A 20723-nucleotide genomic window follows, 5' to 3' on the forward strand; every position below is an offset into this window, starting at 1 on the left:
GTTAACAAACCAGATGAATTTGTATAGTGAATCAATTAACAACTTGCAGAAGATTGAGAAAGTGTTGAGATCTCTGACTGCGAAGTTTGATTACATTGTAGTTTCAACTGAAGAGTTCAAGAATCTAGATGAGATGAAGTTAGAAGAACTTCAAGAATCTAGATGAGTTCAAGAAAGTTGACATGAACACTACAACAAATACGTTTTTCATGACGAAGCTTTCACCTCGAATAATAGAAAACCGAGGTATAAAGTCAAGGCGCACTATTTTTTATGATTTAAAAAAACAAAACAAAAATCATATATTTCGTTGATTTTTCATAACACCGAGGTGAAAAACCAACTCAATACAAGTTTTGATTCTCAGCTATCGCAGTTTATAATTTTATTTGTTTATAAGTGTAAACAAAATGTACTAACCCTTTGGTTTTCTATTTAAATGAGACATAAAATAATAAGATTTTACTATAAAAGCACGCGTTAAACAGATTTTACCATAATCCTTACTAATATGAAGTCGCCCCAAACTTGCAAGCATCATTCTTTAGGATGGATTACAAGACAGAAAAATCTTCAATGTTCTTATATCTTGAAGAAAACACTTTTTCTGTCCTTGTAATCTATCTCACATAATGATATTGATGTTGTCGTTGTTATATTTTTGAAATAAACCATCAGTTAAAAAAGGGAGCTCAACCTTTGAAGAGTACTCAATTGCAAGTGCAGAAAATCATTCTTGCTTCAAGTTAAACAAAGAATGGGGCTTAACCAACAAAGAAAGGAGCTTAACCAATAAGGAAGAGAGCTTAACCATTAAACAAAGAAGGGAATGCAACTAAATCTGGATATCAGCAAAGATATTCAGTAATAAGTGCAAAGATTTGTTGTAAACAATTTATTTGAATATTTTGTGTAAATAATATAATTTCAAAAAAAAATATTCACCTTGGTTTTCGTCATCACCGAGGTGATAGTTAAAAGGAGAAGATAAAAAACCTCAATTTTATAATAAAACCAAGGTAATTAATAATCATATTTTACTATGAAAACATTCATTAAACAGATTTTATCATAAGACTAACTTATATGTAGCAGCCCCAAAAAGAGGAAATATTCACCACCGTCCATTTGATCATGAGTTACTACTACAGATCTCTAGGATGGATTGCAAGTGCATAAAATAAAAATTCTCATTGGGAAACATATCTCTAGCATCTTGCATGGGACCTAGACATGGAAAATAAAAATTCTCATTGGAAAACAAATTTTACAATGTATTTTTAATATTCTGTGTAAACAATGTAATTTAAAAAAAAATAGCTTATTCACCTCGGTTTTCTTTGTGACTGAGGGGATAGTTAAGCGTTTTTTTACTATATTCAACGCCCTTAAACAAATCTTTATTGTCCATTTAATATTTATTAACGCTCAAGAATCTGCCATTAGTGGTCTGCATGAAACCTAAGGGACATCCATTATAAAAGTATGTTGAATATTGAAAATCTAACCTATATGGAACATGAAGCGCTTGAAACATAAAAACGTTTGGAAAAATTCTCTAAGATGGATTGCATGAGCAGAAAATTACTTGGGTTTAAGGTTTGTTTTCTTAAATATTTATTTGAGCACTAAATCATATATTTGAATATTGATTTTATTTCTCTAACCATTATTTTGTTTTGTTTCAGAATCAAATGCATGCAAAGCCTTAGAGAATATATTTGCACCAACATTTGATCTTCACCCACCTAGGGAATTTGATTTTTATATAGATCTATAGGAAATTTTATTTTTATTTTAATATTTTGTGTAAACAATGTAATATTTTGGCTGAACAATGTAATATTTTGGGTAAACAATGAAATATTATGGGTAAACCATATAACGATTTTCTTTTTTTTTTTTTTAAAAATAATCTTACCCCTCAGTTTTATTTGTAAACCGAAAGGTAAGATAAACTAATTTTGAAAATAATAAAAGTGCAGCTGTTGGGGCTCGAACTCATGTCCATATAACTTTACCTCTCGATTTTATTTCCACCGAGGTGATAAATGGCGAGTTTTCATGTCGTCCTTCGTTACCTCGCTTCTTTAGTCGAGGTATTGTGCATTTCAGGTCTGAGGTAAAAAGCGCTTTTTGTAGTAGTGGAAGGAGTTGCAGTGTTACAACTGTCAAGGATTTGGTCACTATGCTTGAGACTGTCGAAGAAAGACGGAAGCACGAGCAAAAGATACTGATGAAGTACAGTATGCACATGCTGAAGATAGTGATTCATAGAACGTGTTACTCATGGCCAACACTCAGTCAAACACTAGGTAAACCAACATGTGGCACCTGGATTCAGGATGCAGTAACCACATGACTGGTAATATAGAATAGTTCACCAATCTAGACGAATCAGTTGAAAAAATGATAAACTATGCAGATGGTATCCACATCACATCGGGTGGAAAGGGAGATATCTTTGTTGTCATAAAAGATGGTTAAAAAGCCAATAGCATTGATGTGTTGTATGTACCTTCACGACAAGTAAATTGATAAGCGTAGGTTAATTACTTGCAAAAGGGTACAACATGAATATAGAAAAAAAATCATATGAAGGTATATCATAATGATGGAAGGTTGATTCTGAAGGCACCGTTGGCATAAAACGGGACCTTTAAAGTAGAGATCAATCCAGTTGATCATAAGTGTCTTGCTTCGACTGCGAAGAAGAAAAGAACTGTCTATGGCATCACATGTATGGACATCTAAACTTTAGAAGTTTAGGTATTGCTCAACCAGAAGAAGATAGTGTATGGCTTACCTCGGGTGAAGGAACCAAGTCAGGTATGTGAGAAATGATGCAGAGAAAAATAGGCTAGGAAAGCATTCAAGCATGACTTTCCAATGAGTCGAAGAGAAAGCTAGAGTTAATTCACTCTGATGTGTGTGGACATTTTGAAGTAAGTTCGAATTGAGGTAACTACTATTTCCCAACTTTTATAGATGAATTCACCAGATATATATGGATTTACCGTATTGAAAGGAAGACTAAAGTACTCACATAGTTCAAGAAGTTTAAATTGCTTTTCGAAAAGCAAAGTGGATGCAAGTTGAAGAAACTGAGAACTGATGGTGATGGTGAATACACTACTCGAGAATTTTCTAGATTTTTCAATGAGGAATGTATAGAGCATGAGGTCATTTCACCCTATACACCTCAGTATAATGGCATAGATGAGAGGAAGAATCGAAGTATAATGAACACGACTAGGAGCATGTTGAAAGCTAAAGATATGCCAAAAAAGATTTTGGGGGTGAAACAACTTCGACAAGCGTATAAGTTCTAAACATATGTCCAACCAAGAAGATAGTTTAAAGGACTTCTTATGATGCCTTGACATGTGTGAAGCCGAACGTTAAACATCTTAGAGTGTTTGGATCAATCTGTTTCAGGCATGTACCTGAAAAATTGAGAAAGAAACTAGACGACCGAAGTTAGGCTATGGTGCATATAGGTTATCATTTGAGTGGTGCATAAAGTTGTATTCACCAAATGATGATAAACTTGTGATCAATCGAGATGTTCTAGTAGATGAAAGTAAAGGGTGAGATTGGAGTCAATGGTCAGTTTGATAAGAATCAGATACGGTCACAACTTGTGTTTGAAAAAGACTAACAAACTAAAGTCCCAACCAATCGAAATGAAGAGTCACTTGAGAAAAATGTTGGGAGATCGACTAGAGTAAGAACTGAGTCAAGAAGGCTAGTTGAATATGAGAGATTTCCATATCAAGCATTTGATGCAGATGGTGACTTAATAGAAGAAGCAATGATGATGGATGAAGTAGAACCAATCAATTTGGGTCAAGTCATAAATGATTCAAATTGGTTAGCAGCCATGAAAGAAGAACTTGGGGAAATCGAGAAGAACAAGACCCGGGAGCTTTTCGAAGAGTTAATCAAGAAGACAATTGATGTAAAGTGGGTTTACAAGCTGAAACGAAGGTCAAATGGTGAAATTTTCAAGCATAAGGCAAGACAAGTGGCGAGAGGTTTTTTTGAAAAAACTTGGTATTAATTTCGACGAAGTGTAAGCACATCTAGTGAGACTGGACACAATCAGAATTATTGTGTCGACAACAACATACATGGTATGGAAGATAAATCAATTGGATGTAGAATCACCATTTCTAAATGGACCTTTGGAAGAAGAAGTCTATGTCTGTCAACCACCAGGGTTCAAAATCAAAGGGCAATAGTAGAAGGTGTACAAATTGAGGAAGGCTCTCTATGGGTTGAAGCAATCCCCCAAGAGCTTGGAATAAGAGAATAGATAGCTTGTTGACCGAAGCAGGTTTCACAAAGTTGTCTCTGAACATGGAGTGGATGTCAATGATACAGACGGGGTCAGCCGAATCATCATATGCATCTATGTATATTACTTATTGATTACAGGTGCAGATGAAGCAGAGATAAGAAAAGTCAAGTCGAAGGTGATGCAAAAGTTTGAAATGTCTGACCTAGGAAATTTGTCATATTTCTTAGGGATGGAATTTAAAGACACAGGTAAAGGAGTATATTTGCACCAAAATAAGTATGTCTAAGATATCTTAAAGAGGTTCAAGATAAGCCATTGTAATGCAGCTATTAGGCCATTAGAAACTAGAGAAAAGTTGAAGAATGAGATAGATGATAAATTTGTAAGTGCGACATTGTATAAACAAATCATTGGATCCTTGAGGTATATTTGCAATATCATGTCAGACATATGTCAAAGTGTCAGATTGTTGAGTAGATTCATTTAGAAACACAAAGAATGTCATCTCACTGCAGGTAAGAGGGTGTTTAGATACATCAAAGGCACGATTTATCATGGTGTACTGATATCAAGGCAGAAGAAGACCAACACAAATGCAAAAGATAGAATGATGGGAGTGATCGATTCGATAAACATGTTAATATTGAAGGCTCTTATGTCTCGGATAGAACCTTCAGGATTGAACTTGATGTGTTGGAACACAAGTTCCTGGCGACTGCAGTTATCGAAGATGAAGGGTTATGGAATTATAGACTTGATCACTTGAATATTAATGACATTAGTAATCTGAAGAGGAAGAACATGGTTTCAAGTCTACCAAAAATCCATATTCCAAAAGAAGTATGTGAATAATGTGTTCAAGCAAAGCAACACAAGAATAGCTTCAACGAGGATTCAAGAAGCAAGTCGAAATCCACTCTCGAGATAATTTACTCAGACATGTGTGGTCCTCTCCAGGTAGATTCACTTGGAGGTAACAAGTACTTTGTTACATTTATTGATGATTGCAACAAAAAAGTGTGGACATACTTAATCAAGAAGAAAAGTGATATGATCGGTGTTTTCACCAAGTTCAAGGTAATGGTGGAAAGATAAAGTGGTCACAAGATTAAGGTTTTGAGGACAAATGGAGGTGGAGAGTACATGTCAAAATATTTTGACACACTATGTACAAAAGAAGAAATTGTGCATGAGGTGGTGTCACCATACACTCCTCAACAAAATGGTATTGCTGAAAGAAATTATATAACCATTATGAATATGGTGAGAAATATGTTAAAAGGCAAGCATATCCCAAATGAGCAATGGGGTAAGGTTGTGTCGACTGCAACATAAATCTTAAACAAATATCCTAAGAAGGAGATTGAAGGTATCACACACAGAAGAATGTTATTCTGGTGTCAAACCTAGATTAATCCACTTGAAGGTGTTTGGATCCATAACACATAGGCATGTGCCAGATCAGTTGAGAGAAAAGATGGATGATAAGTCGAGTCAGATTATTCTGGTGGAATATCACTCGATTGGTGGATACAAATTGTTTGACCCAGTGAACAAGCAAGTCGTGATTAACAGAGATGTGATTGTAGATGACCTTAAGGAGGGGGACTGGAATAAGAATATCAAGAAGGATTCAGTAAGAATTATGTGTGATGAACCAACTAGTGAAGTTGTTAGAGAAGTTCGACAAGAAGTTGTCAAAGGTCAAGCTAGCACAAGCAGACCCTAGAAAACCATAAACTTGCCTACAAGAGTGCGGGAATGTGTAATCACATAAACTTGCCTACAAATATGGAGAAAAACTACAAGAAAAAGAGACAAAATTAACATAAATAAAAAATCTTATGTGATAGAAAAATATTTTTTCTATTAAAAATATCAACAAAATTCATGAAATCATAGTCTAGTGAAATTAGAAATATTTTAAATCTCCGTAAGATTTTCTATAAATTTTAAAAAGTTTTATTGAATATTACGAAATTATATACACATCTTTTTTAAAAAATAAATTATTCTAATTGTTCACCACAAAACTTTTTTATCAAATTCAGTATATGCCCTAAAAAAATATAAAAAGTATGAAGATTAATATTAAACCTTGTTAAAAAGGAGCAAGATTTGGACTTCAAAATTTGTGATATTTGTTAATGGTAGCATATGAAGTTTATAGAGTTTACGTGTGTTAGAATATCCGTTTAGTTCCGTAGGAGTATTTTCCAACTTTTCCTTGCATTTATTGACGTTTAGAACGTAAAATTATGATTACAAGCAACAAATAAATAAAAAATAAAAAAAGTGATCAAAATGATGATGGAGTAGTAGCAGCCGGGCAACAAAGATCTGACAGATAACAGAAAGCTTTGAATAATGGATTCGATGAATCGCCATTTACTGACACACCCTATAAATAAATACCAGCAGCCGCCGGGTCAAAGATGCCAGCTTAGGTTTTCTCTCTTGCTTTTTGCTTCAACGCCTTTCAAAATATCTTCCAAAACCCAAACTAATTTTCAAATCAATCGTACACTCAACAATTATTTGTTTTTAATATTATCTAAAAAGAATTAAAATTATTATGTCATTTTGTTAAAATACTAATTGACTTCTTCTATATTTGTTAGATAGATCCTCAAATATCGATTATGTGTTTGAAAATGTTTTTGTCAAGTAGTTCTTGTCTCCTTTTTTATTTTTTAACCTCCCTTATATAGGTTGAAAAAACTCGGTCATCTTCCTTCATGCATTAAATATTTAAAAAATCACTTTCGATTTATTATTTAATTTCATTTTTTTATGGTTTATAATGTTTATGTTATTATGGTATTGTTATGACCTTTCATTTTTCAAGATTGTTTTCAAATGATGGTCTTTCGTCCGACTATTATCTTGGTCTATCCGGGTTCCATATCCGACAACATGAGACTCCCCACCTCGACCTATCAGGTCCCCTCAAACTGGTAAGGCGATGACTTTGTTAAGCCAGATTATACCTCATATATCTTTTAGGTGAGTCTGTGTTCTAACTCTGACGACTACCTGATTTCCATCCAAATCATCCCTACTTTATCATAGACTTCTTTCGATTCCACACAACGATGGTCAAAATAGTTTCTGGACGTACACTTAACAAACATTATGGTCATGAATGACCGTCATTATAATCTTTAAATGTTTGAAATTATAAAAATGTTTTTTAACTATTTTTTAATAATTGTATAGATTAATTATTAAGAAAAAAACTTATAAGAATATCAAAATGTTAATTTATATCATATTTGAAGTCAAATTATTAAGGATGTAACATTTCAGTTTAGGTCAATGTTTTAATAAAAATATGTTTAATCGGATGAAATCAATATCAATTTGATTTGGTTCAGTTTTTAATATTTTTTAAATATATAATTTACTTAAATTTGAAATGAATAGAAAATATTCATTAACTATTAAATAGGTAACATATAGAAGTATTAACGATGCATAATAGTTATGGTAGAGCACCTCTATACAATAGAAATTTCTAACTATCATAACTAACTAAACTAACAACCTCTAACTAACTTTGGTGTAATGTGTAACAAGTCATTGCTTCTAATTATTTTAAAGTTACTTGAGTAACAAGTTAGTCTTCTCTAACTTGTTCATAATATAATATCCCCCCGCGGGCACGCACACAAGTTGGAGGATAGATGTTAATCAAGCCAAACTTGGATAATAGAATTTGAAATGGTTGTGGTAGAACTGATTTGGTGAAAAAGTCATTAAGTTGGTCTTTGGAAGAAACCAAAAGAAGTTTGAACATTATAGCTTGTAGTTTTTCGCGGACAATGTGGTGATTGATCTTTAAGTATTTTGTATGCTCATGGAAAACTATATTAGCAGCAATATGTAGTGCACTCAAGTTGTCACAATATATAGCTGAAAGTTTTGAAGTTTGAATATGAAGATCATGGAGAAGATATATCAGCCATTGCATTTCACAAGTGGTTGTTGTAAGAGCACGATCTCAGCTTCAGACGAGGAGTGTGAGATTATGATTTGTTTCTTCTTGCATAATGAAATGATAGATTTACCAATGAAGAAGTATTGGTCGGATAGGGATCTACGTGTGTCTGTAGAACCTGCCCAATCAGCATACGAAAAATCAATCAATTGCATATGAAAATTTCTTGAAAAGAATAATCCACAACCAGGGCATCCTTTTAAGTATCTGAGGACTCGTGCGGCAGCTTTATGATGAGTGATTGTGCGATTGGTGAGATATTGACTCAGTTGTTGTGAGATGAAAGTGATATATGGTCTAGTGGTTGTGAGATAAAGTAGTCGACCAATTAAACATTTGTATGCAGATATATCATTGTATGCATGTGTGGAAATTGGCTTAGAGCCAGGAGAACTTATGTTAGATAAGAAGTCAAGCAATATTTTCGTTGGCATAGTGCAATTCCTTGTGAGGAGTGCACAACTTCGAGACCAAGAAAATATTTATGTTGGTCAATATTTTTTATTTGAAAAGCTTGATGAAGGACTGACTTAATGTGATCAAATTCAGCCATAGAGTTGCTTGCAATGATAATGTCGTCAACATATACCAAGAGAAGAGTAAATGTGTTATCAGTTTGCTTAGTAAAGAGCGAGTGATCTGAGATGACTTGTTTGTATTGTTGAGCAAGAAGAAGTGATGTGAGATTTTCATGCCATTTGCGAATGGCTTTCTTGAGACCATATAAGAACTTAATGAATTTACATACTTGGTTGGGTTTAGAGGAAGTGATATCTGATGGTAGTGTCATTTAGACATCTTCCTGCATGTCTTCGTGCAAAAATACATTGTTGACACCTAATTGGAGAATGAACCAAATATGAATGGTTGTCAATGTAATAACCATTTTGACTATGGTCATTTTTGTCACAGGTGAGGATGTATTGAAATAATTGAGTCCTGCAATTTAGTTGAATCCTTTGGCCACTAATTGAACTTTGAATGTTTTAACTGAGTCATATACATGAAATTTTACTTTGTAGATCCACCTACACTCAATTGACTTAATGTTTGGTGGTGCATCAACAAGTTGTCACGTTCTTGTTCTTTCAATAGCTGGCAGTTCAGCTTGCAGAGCTTGATTCCAACATTCAAACTTGCTAGCTTCAGTATATGACTTTGGTTCATAAAGAGTACTTATGGACATAATAAGACGATTAAATGTGGGAGACAATGAAGAATAAGACAAGTAGTTAGAAATAGGATATGGATAAGTGAATGAGCTACACAAATAGTCTTCGAGGTAAGAAGGTGTTTGTTTGGCTCATGTAGCTTTTTTAGTAATATGGATGATTTGGTCAATTTGATCAGGTGGAATGACATGTTAATACGCCGTAAGTGAACGGTTATGTGTAGTAAAAGATTAATGAACCACAAGCACTAATGGGTTGAATACAAAACTTCGTTCTATCGATGTATATCTAGAAATATCAAAAATTGAGATTTTGTAAAAAAGATTATTTAAAAAATATTTATCAAAAAAATAGCTTAAATAAAAATTAATTAAATTATAATAGAGCAAACAGAACTTAAGGTCACAATTCTTACTCTGACACAATTTATAGAAAATAGATAAATATGGACCGCGTCTGCTTTCGTCGGCATGTTGCCCTATTGATGACAAATAGATCGTCTGCTTTCGCACGATCGGATATTCGTCAATGATTCATTACTTTTGCACAGTTATAAAAAAATTTAAAAAAATCAACTTCATCCAAACACTTTCGTTGTATTGAACTCGATTGTTTAAAATTTTACGCTCGGATACTGATGCATATCCTTTCAGACTACGAACCTCCAAAAGTTTCAAAAATTTAAAGAACTCTTAGGAATTTCAACCACTGCCTCTAAATTTACAGAAGATTTCTAACCTCCCCGTTAAATTTATCTAAGATTTCTAACTCTTCTTTTTTTCTTCAACGGATAAAATTCTAAAAATTATTTGAATAATGAGAGAAACACATACTTAATAACTACTAAAATTTAGAGGCTCCCTAATAAACTCAAAACATTCCCCATTAATTATTAAAGTAAAAAATTATAAATATTTTTTAATATTTTTTAAAATTAATAAATAATATAAATATTTTATAATATAAAAAATATTAATTTAAAATATTATAATATCTTTTATATTAATTTAAATTATCTCTGAATTAATATAAAATATTCTAACATTAAGGAATTCACAAACCAAACCAAATTAATTGATTTTTAACAATCTTGAAATATATTTTTTTTCTGTTCTTCATTCAACAAAGTTTTAAAAAATACTTTTACAATGATCTATAGAGAGAGAGATCCAGTACATTAATTATTAATTAATCCATGAATTAAAAAATAAGTTGCCTCTTATATTAAAGAAGTAGATGATAAATTAATAGTAATTTATATTTTTTTATTAATGGATTAAGGTTTATAAAATATTTTAAAAAATATTAAACAAAAAAAAAATACAATAAAATAAAAGAATAATTTAAAACCTCTAGTGGGATAGGTGTGGGGCAGCAGAGTATATAACAGCCTTAACTCTAAGAAACCCCGCACCCACACCTGGTCATAATGAGATTTCCCCCGGCTTAAAATATTGAAGAAAACCCACACCCACGCCTGGTCATAATGGGCAGGTTGATAGGTTGCCGTGCCTATCAAAGAGTAGTCCAGCTTGCCTTCATGTATAGTGTAATTACAAAGCTTGCATTACAAGTTGGGATCATATGGACCACTGCAGGCCCCTGCTTGTTTCAGGATACTACATACTGTCACATTTTTACAACATCTTATACATTATTTGGAAACTTCCATTAAATGATAATTCTTCAATTAAGCTTCCGTCTCTCTAGTGCTGTATAACAAAGAATATTTGCCATGTGCCCACCCGACTCAGTTCCCTTTTTCACTCAGATTAGCTATAAGCTCGGATTTAGCCTTCTCGAGGGCAGCAGCCAAATTTTCAGGCTTCCTCCCACCAGCCTGAGCAAAATTGGGCCTTCCACCTCCTCCGCCACCACACAATTTTGCTATTTGTCCGATAAATTTACCTGCCTGAATCCCCTGGTCAACCACCCCTGGAGTAAAAGCAGCCACTAGACTAACCTTCCCTTCACCTGGACACGAGCCCAGAACAATAGCAGCTGGATCTGCTAACGTTTCCATCAAATATTCTGCAGCACTTTTAAGCGACTCCGCATCAACATCATCCAACCACTCAACTAGTATCCTAGAAATATTTCCAACAATCAGTAAATAAAAATGATACATCAACTTAAAGATCATACAAACATTAAATATTCAACATATCTATATATATAGTTTACAATAGACCCACAATGAAGGAAAGCCTTTTGTACAATGGCTAGAGTTAATGTAGTGTGATTAGCGGGCCAAAGGTTAGAGTTTTGGAATCAACCTCCAGTAGATGCTAGGAAAGGTTGCCTACAACAGACCCTACGTGTGCAGGCTTTCACCGGATCCCGCCATGAGAGCTTTACAACTAGGATTAGGTTTCCCTTTTTGACACTCACAATGGGTCTTACTCTATCCTGAACCCCACGACGGCAGGTGTTTTAGCACCAAGTTACCCTTTTGTGGAAATTTACATTTGAAAGACATCCATGTTTTAGTTATTCAAAGAAAATATATTCAAGGGAATATCAATGATGTGATGCAACACCTCTGCTTCTTATTTGTCAGCAGAGATGAATTCAAGGGGGAGGGGAACAGGCGTGCGGGGAACCTACCATTGCCTTGTCCATGGCATTCTACTTCTATGTCATGGCCTATCACATGGAGTATATAATAATATGTAGGGTGGATTTTGGAGCTTTACTGAGTTGGTGAAGGGGGAAAGCTTGTGCTCCCCCAAAGAGTTGATAAAGATCTTGTAGTTGGTGGGGTTTCGTAATGCAAAAGCGCAGAAGCCCATGAATGAAAAGTTAGACTTTAATGCATGAAGCAGAAATTTCACTGCTAGAATAGGAATATTGCCTTTCTCCCAGGAGGTGGTACTTGCAAATGAGAAAAGAGAAGGAGAGAGGACTCATGCCTTCCCCTAGGCCCTGTCCAATTGTCCCTACTCAAACAACTTCTGTTTTAGCAGTTCTTGGCTACCTTCAAGTGCCTAATTTAATTAGGATCAAATTAAATTCGGGTTTTATAGTTTTAACTATTATCAATGCCAATCTCTTGAATAATTCTAATTAATAGAAAATTAAATTAACAAAGTGAATACAGATAGAAGATTTATAAGCTTGAATATGAATAACTATATACATTAACTCAATTATCCAAGTTTGAGGTGTCAACTAATTTTTTTCGCAACTAATCTTTTGTATGGGAGTTAAATTAATTACCTTCTATTTTTTCTCCTAATTACGTGAATTCTTTTTTAATATAGAAGTAGAGTATCACGAGACTTATTATATAAAATAAACAACTTTCCCCTTCTTCGCAAGTTATATACAGTAATTTGTATGTTAGAGGCACTAAATTATCGAACGTTTTGCTATTGCGGGAGAAGGCCCTAGCAACAAATACTACAAGATGGAGAAATATTACCTGTACTGGTTTGAATTCCCCACGAGAAATGCTTTGCTTGCAATAACTGAAGCTTTGTAGACTGCTGCTTTTGCACGCACGGTGGAGTTTTCATTTCTTGCTGCCCGTAACTCCTCTAAAAGGTTTTCTATCCTTGCAGTTACTTCTTCAGGTTTCACCTTCAAAAGTTGATTATAAGTGATTTGAGGAAAGAAACGGTACTAAATGCAGAAAAGGACAAAGTCAACTATGGCAATTGAATTTTTATTTTATTAAAGTCTCATGTTAAAGATTACTATAGAAATAAAGGAAATCCATGCAACAAGAACCCAAGAGATGAGCATGAAAAAAAGGCAGAAAGTTCCATTATCCTATATATTTAATCCATAACAAAACAAACTAGAAAGTAATGAAAGTATCCTAGTAAATACTTCAATAGCCTGTGGGAAACATTATCTGATTATGATCGAATCCCATCTTGTACAAAAAATGATTGTTTGTTGCTCAACCCTAATTCAGTAATGTACTCAGCCCCAATAAAGGGCATGGAAAACAAATGGATGCTTATGTGCACAAATTTAATTGCTTGACTCGTTGCTGTTATCAGTATAACAAAAATTTAAAACTATGGTACCTGTATATGAAAATGAATATTAATTGATTCTCTTTAGGAAAAAATACAATTTTTAAAACTTAGGGAAAAGTGAAAAACTAAGATCGTGAACATACTTTGAGAGTTGAACATAACTGTTTCAGATAAGAATCTCGGGCATTGACATATTCAATGAAAGCTTCCCCAGCTACAGCTTCTATTCGCCTGACACCAGATGCAATACCCTGCTCTGAAATTATTTTAAAACCACGAATTTCAGAAGTATTACTGACATGAGTTCCACCACAAAGTTCCATCGATACTCCAGGAACCTCCACGACACGTACCTGCAGGACACCAATTTTGACAACAAGAAACAGCATAAAAATCATATCATCAGGATAAATACTAATATTGATATATATTGTATTTTATATATTCATAGTATTTTCCCTGATTATTGAGAAATTTTAATATAATTTAAAATACATGTCTAAGATATGGAACATATAGGCTCTCAGTGGTAACTTTTATCCACTAACTTATAGCAGCTTTGACTAGTTTATAGTAGATTTAATAAAGAGAGTTGTATGGTAAAGAAACGCGTCTCACTAGTTTATAGCATTTGATATGCTATTTGTACAGTTTCAGTGTTACAAAAGCTGGATAATTTTAAAATGTTTTCAGAATCTAATATATTAATATACCATATATTTTTCACTAATGTCGTCCATGTGTAGGTGCTGGTGCACGTGACGGGGGGAGGGATAACTATTGGTGCATCTGAATAGACAATGTAACTGAAATCTACCAATGGTAGTACTGATGACAGAAATTGAATCCAAAGACACGATGGTTCCTGAATATTACTTGTAAACCACCCCTGAACGTCAAATTTCTGGCCTCTTTTGAAGTACACACTTTGAGGTATCTGTAATCTAAATACTTCGAACTACCAAAACAGAAGCAAGCTAAAAGAATTTCAAAGTTAATATCAAAAGTGTTTGTAGTAAATCCAACCTCTTCACCATACTTTTCTCCAAACATTGCAATTGCTCCTTCCCTTTTTGCATCAGCAATGGGCATCACTTTGGTCTGAAGGAGAATTGCATCCTGAACCCATCCGTTGATCAGCACTTCAATTTCTACAAGCTCGCTGTCAAGAAGTGGACGGTGGAAGTTGAAATCAAACCTGAGACGATCAAAAGCCACCAAAGAACCAGCTTGAGAGGTCTCCTGACCAATGACTTTTTTAAGTGCAGCTTGTAGTAAATGAGTAGCAGTATGATGAACCTGCAAAGCACCAGTTACATTACATTCACTGTCATCTTGAACAACTTGTAAGCTTGGAATTTTAAAATATGCATGACTACAATGATGCAAGGAGTTGTCTATATCAAATTTTATTACGACTGAAGATTCACCTAACAAAAATGAGTGGGTCCACAATTTTTGTACCTGGGCTCGTTGCCTCAACTTAACATCTACTGTTGCTTCCACTTGTTTGCCAACCTCTACAGCACCCTTATGGACTGTGCCCTTGTGAACAAATATATTACCAAAAGACTTCTGAACATCTATTATTTCCACAACAGCTTTAGGTTGATTCTCACCCTGTGAAATATATAGAAAACCATGATCTCCAATTTGTCCTCCAGATTCAGCATAAAATGGAGTCTTGTTCAGCAAAATTTCTACATTACTCCCTTCACTAACACGTACAGCTGGATCACCATTTACCACTAGGCTTGCTATGATGGCTTTACAATAAAGACTATCATATCCAATAAATTCAGTGTCAGGTACACTGTCTGCAATATTTGTCCCACTTCCAACGGCAAGCTTGACAGTATTGTGTGCGGCTTGAGACTGCCGCCTTTGCTTCTCCATCTCAATATCAAAACCATTCATGTCAATACTCACACCACGCTCTTCAGCCACTTCTTTTGTTATTTCCATTGGGAAACCGTAAGTATCGTACAAAATGAACACATCTTCACCAGCCAAGCAAGGCACGGTTCCATTTCTTTCAGCAGTTGATATAGCATCAGCAAGCTTCTCCTCAAGCAACTTTTCTCCTCTCTCAAGTGTCTGAACAAACCGAAGCTCTTCTCTCTTCAACTCCTCGAGGATACGGGGTGCTCTGTTCTTCACATCAGCATCAATGTGCGTACTTAATTCTACTACTTTCTCGGCAATGATAGGTAAAAAAGCTCCTTCAAGGTCTCCTCTACCATCCCCTTTTATACCAAGCAACCTGCTTGTGCGAACAACCCTTCTGATAAGTCGCCGAACAACATAACCTCTCCCAACATTTGATGGGACGACACCATCCGATATGAGAAACACAATTGCACGCATGTGATCTCCTACAATCTAAAGGAATAAAATAACATACACTAAAAGTAATCAGAAAGACGGATTTAAATAAAACTATTTAAAATTCTATTGGAACTTGTATGAAGATAGTGAACTTACTCTCAGATACCTCTTGGTCTGATCATCCGAAATTCCATATGAAACATTTGCTAATTCAGATGCCTTCTCTATAATGGGGAGAATCAAGTCAGTTTCATAGTTGTTTGGAACCTGCAGCGAACACTTAATAAATATAAAAAGTAGCCGAGGAGCAAATGAAAATGATAGTAGCGTGAGTAATGTTTCATTCACACCTTTTTTCCTTTATTTTTTCTCAACATGCAAGTAGGGGTGTAAAGTATGGAGCAAGAAAAACTGGTGCAGAAATACCAGAGTTGTAGTTGAAGTTTCTTAGAAACACTTGTAAAATTACAAATGGTGACTTGTACAAAATTCAAATGAATGCAATACCTTTTGAAGAATGCGAGCCATGCGCTCGAGACCGAGGCCAGTATCTATGTTCATCTGCTTTAGTGGTTCAAGAGAACCATCGTCTTTTTTGTTGTATTGCATGAAAACTAGATTGTAAAACTCTATAAACCGTGTATCATCGCCAAGATCCTGCTTGCATCCCCAACCCAGCCCACGAAATGTAAAACATTGTCATTGAAGTGATTTGGAATAACTCAAATTCTAACTTTATGATACTTACGGCATCGTCATATCCCCTCTCGGGATGAAAATCATAATAAATTTCGGAGCACGGACCGCAGGGACCTGTTGCTCCACTGGTCCAAAAATTGTCATCTTCACCCAACCTCTTAATTCGCTCAACGGGGACACCAACCTGAAGAAAACGAAGAGCATAGAATTGAATAAAAAATAGATGTAAAGTAAGGAAAAAAGAGGATGGGAAAATTTAGGTAACCTGTTGAGACCATAACTGAAAAGTTTCATCATCGTCTTGATATACACTAATCCATAATCTCTCCGGAGGCAAACCGAACCTAAAAGTAAATAAATGAAAGAGATTAAAATAGAATAGTAAAAGAAAGAAGCATGAATAGGAAGGGATGTTACTGACTCAACGGTAGATAGGTCCCATGCCCATTGAATAGCTTGTTTTTTAAAGTAATCACCAAAGCTGAAGTTTCCAAGCATCTCAAAGAAGGTATGATGGCGTGAGGTTTGGCCAACGTTGTTGATATCATTGGTACGGATGCACCTTTGTGCAGTAGTAGCACGAGGGACTTGTCTAGGAACCTATGGATGGAAGAGTGGTTATTGTTGTGAATAGAGAAAGTAATAATAAGAATTTACCTTTGCGAGGAAGATGGGTTTGAATTGAAGCATTCCAGCGATAGTGAGGAGAACAGTGGGGTCATCTGGGACTAAAGAAGCACTAGGAAGGACCTTGTGACCACGGGAAGCATAAAAAGCGAGAAATCTTTGGCGTATTGAATCACCGGTGACAGAATTATCGACGACGGTGAGTTGTTCGGGTTGAGGCTGGGAATGAGATGATGGTGTACAAAAGGGAAAACGAGGAGGACGTGGAGATAGTTGTAGTTGTTTGAGAGAAATAAATCCTGGTTATTAGGAGTGATTAGTAATGTTGAGTGAGTAGTGATTAATGGAAGAAGAGGAGTAAGTAATTACCGGTGGAGGTGGAAATGGAAGTAGAAAACGGAACGGCATATTTAGGAAGCGGGAATGGAAGGAGCCGTGGGAGCTGAACTGCCAATCCTTCCATGGAGATTGATTAATTACTCAACAAATGAACTCATAACCATATCTTCTTTCTGCTTCTTTCACTTTTCTCTCCTCACCCTCGCCACATATTCATCTCCCATTAAAATGGCCTATTCGCCGGATAATCTTATTTTTCATGCTTTATCCTCCCATTTTATATATCTACTCTAATAATCAAAATTATTTAATTAATCAAATTTAAACTAATATAATATTGTTTTTCATATCCTTAATTATAATTTATCATCGCTAATTATGATTACTACTCGTTTAAAAATATTGTATGTTTAATGTAAATTGGTAAACCAAAACCAAATTTCAAGCTTTGCACAAATCAAAGAAAACTTTTTTATATATCAAGGTGCACTACATTACTTCATTGTAATATATATCATTAAACATCATGAAGATAATTTGCTTCACCAATGCGGAACTTAAATCTATGTCAATATAAGTATGAATCATATGCAATTTGCAAGTAATCATCTGAAACGACTTTGATCCAACTTGCAGAGGTATCTTTCAATTTCGGGTGGTATGTACGTTTTTGTTTCATTGTTATCCATCGTTTCATTATTTTGTATGAATTTGTTTCATGCTTTTACTTGGCAAACGTACTGTGTTTATGTTTATTTTGTTTTTCCATTGTCGTTTGTGTTGTATGTACCTTTCTGTTTCATTGTTATCCATAGTTTCATTATTTTGCATGAATTTGTTTTATGATTTTAGTTGAGAAAGGTACCGTATTGATGCTTATATTGCTGATTTTTTGCAGCACATAACGTCTCGAAAATCCGACTGTGTTAAGGACATCGATGATTCCAACTAGACATGGCGTCTTGTTGTTCGAATTATCGACGTTTGGATGTGATTAACAACAAGGGTATAGAACACTTTGAAATGGTTGTAATGGATGCAAATGTAGTAATCAAATAGAAATTGTTTCTTCAACTGTATTATAGTGATTTATCAACAATTTTTAAATATTAGGTTTTTCCATTACATGGTGATAGAATTCAAATATTGATTCGTCACGACCATACACAAAAGTGGAAAGATTTGTTGAAGTAAGATATGACTTGTGTCATTAATAACGGTAACATGTATGATAATGATTTTCAATGGAAATTGTGTGATCATTCGAAGAAACTTGTATTTCTAAGTGGTACAACTATCAAACTTATTGTGATTGTCAACATCCCCCTATGAAGTTTTACTTCAAGAATTTTGTCGATATTCTTAAGGGGAATTGTAAATGTGACAAACTTGAAGGTAAATTTTAGAATTTGACTTTTTGTATCCTAGCGTTGTTTTATAAGTAAACTCATTTTGCATCAGATGCAATTGTTCTTAGTATACATTTTGTTTATATCAGATTTAATTGGTGTTATCCATAAGATTAACAACATTTAAGAAAAAATAAGCGGGAAAAAGGTTGTTATGTCGTTGAAGTTTAGGGATTTGAAGTAAGTTAATTAATCAACTATATACCATTTTTATTGTCTATTTGCCATGATTATGTATATCAATTTGTTTAGCAATAATATTTTTATGATACAGGGGGAATATCATAAACTGTAGTCTTTAGAAAAATTATGGATCTAAGTTCATAACTTATTACAATGATGTTGCAAACTCGGGAAGAATAGTCGTTATCTTAACACGTGATAAAAGATAGAATGGTTCAGCATTCCTCGAATATAATATTTTTTGTCAAAGTGTGTGTACTTAATCCTTTTAAAAGTCATTGATATATTTTATTATTTTTGATATATGTTGCTTACATTTATATGCTGATTCAGGTTACCTATATCTAAGAAGAATGAGAAATCTACACAATTAGCAAGGTAAATATATATATATATATATATATATATATATATATATATATATATATATATATATATATATATATATATATATATATATATAGAGAGAGAGAGAGAGAGAGAGAGAGAGAGAGAGATAGATTGTTTTGTATTTTTCTACGAATTTATAATTCAATGCTAATGCTAATTCACAAAATACTCATACTATGCAGCATTTCCCAGCTGAGGTTATAAGGAAGGGTATTCCAGACCAAACTAAGTGTACCCTAATGGATCTTGACACTATGGACTACTATGATTGTGAGAGCATTAAATCGGAGAGAGACAGGGTGGAGATGTACATCGGGCAGGGATGATATGAATACGCTAAGGAAAAAAAACTTAAGGTGGGAGATATTTTATTTTGTCACTACCACTTTGATTCTCAGATGATGTACATCAGGTTGTGGAGATGTCTCCAAAGGAACAATGCTTGAAGGAAATTATTTTAATTTCATCTGACTGTATAATTATTACTACTGAAGTTTAATGTTGCCCTTTTAGTTATTTGTGTTCTTTTTATCTAAGTTGATGTTGTATATGAACTCCTGCAGTTGGTATATCTTATTTGTTTCATTTCAGATATATAAATTTCAATGTTTTGCATATATCAGACATGTGTTTTGATGTTATACTCTAAGTTGGAATCCATAAATGTTAAAAATCTATTAACATCTTTTTCATTCAAATTGCATAATATCATTTTTATTCAAAATGTGAACCATATATAAAATACACACAATACAATATCACAGATGTACTTTAATTAATCTAGATTCTGACAAATAATTCATGCCTACGAAATCAATCAAAAAAATTATGCAATTGTATTCATAAGTCACTTATGTTTCAACGCACGTGCGGTATAGATTCACTTTATTATGCACAATTTCAATAAACTTTCATGATTGCTGCAACCTATACTAATTAATGCGGGTGGTTGTTTTATCATTTTGCATGTTTTAAGGGTATTTTGAATTTCTATGTTGTTGATCATCATTAAATTTCCATTTGCATGCTAACCAATGTCATCTCATGGTAAATTATTTAATATCATTACTAAAATGCTAAGCATCGGAATATTTTAATCTATTGCCAAGCTATTGCATAAATGATGTTACTTATGCATTCATAATCTACAATATATATATATATATATATATATATATATATATATATATATATATATTACAATCAGATAATCTACTATATATCTTTAGACCATGGAACATGCAATTAATAGTGAACATGTGTTTCTTACAAATACTTTGAATA

The 20723-nt window shown here is 33.9% G+C and overlaps 1 protein-coding gene across 2 annotated transcripts; it reads right to left on the minus strand.

Moving 5' to 3' along the window:
* Positions 1–10964: 10964 nt before the first annotated feature.
* Positions 10965–17747, minus strand: LOC127087817 (alanine--tRNA ligase, chloroplastic/mitochondrial). 2 transcript variants are annotated; one of them, XM_051028737.1, is made up of 12 exons: positions 17488–17747; positions 17149–17417; positions 16913–17091; positions 16757–16835; positions 16541–16675; positions 16300–16449; positions 15949–16059; positions 14929–15846; positions 14491–14763; positions 13608–13817; positions 12900–13057; positions 10965–11562 (listed from the first exon to the last, which is right to left on the minus strand). In XM_051028737.1, exons 1-12 carry the CDS (start codon positions 17579–17581, stop codon positions 11226–11228), a joined length of 2913 nt encoding a protein of 970 aa, XP_050884694.1. In that variant the 5' UTR covers positions 17582–17747; the 3' UTR covers positions 10965–11225. The 2 variants fall into 2 exon arrangements, with proteins under 2 accessions (XP_050884694.1, XP_050884693.1); XM_051028736.1 differs by having other exon boundaries at positions 14491–15846.
* Between the last annotated feature and the right edge of the window lie 2976 nt (positions 17748–20723).

Source organism: Lathyrus oleraceus, chromosome 5 (genome assembly GCF_024323335.1).
Source record: "Lathyrus oleraceus cultivar Zhongwan6 chromosome 5, CAAS_Psat_ZW6_1.0, whole genome shotgun sequence".
NCBI lineage: Eukaryota > Viridiplantae > Streptophyta > Magnoliopsida > Fabales > Fabaceae > Lathyrus > Lathyrus oleraceus.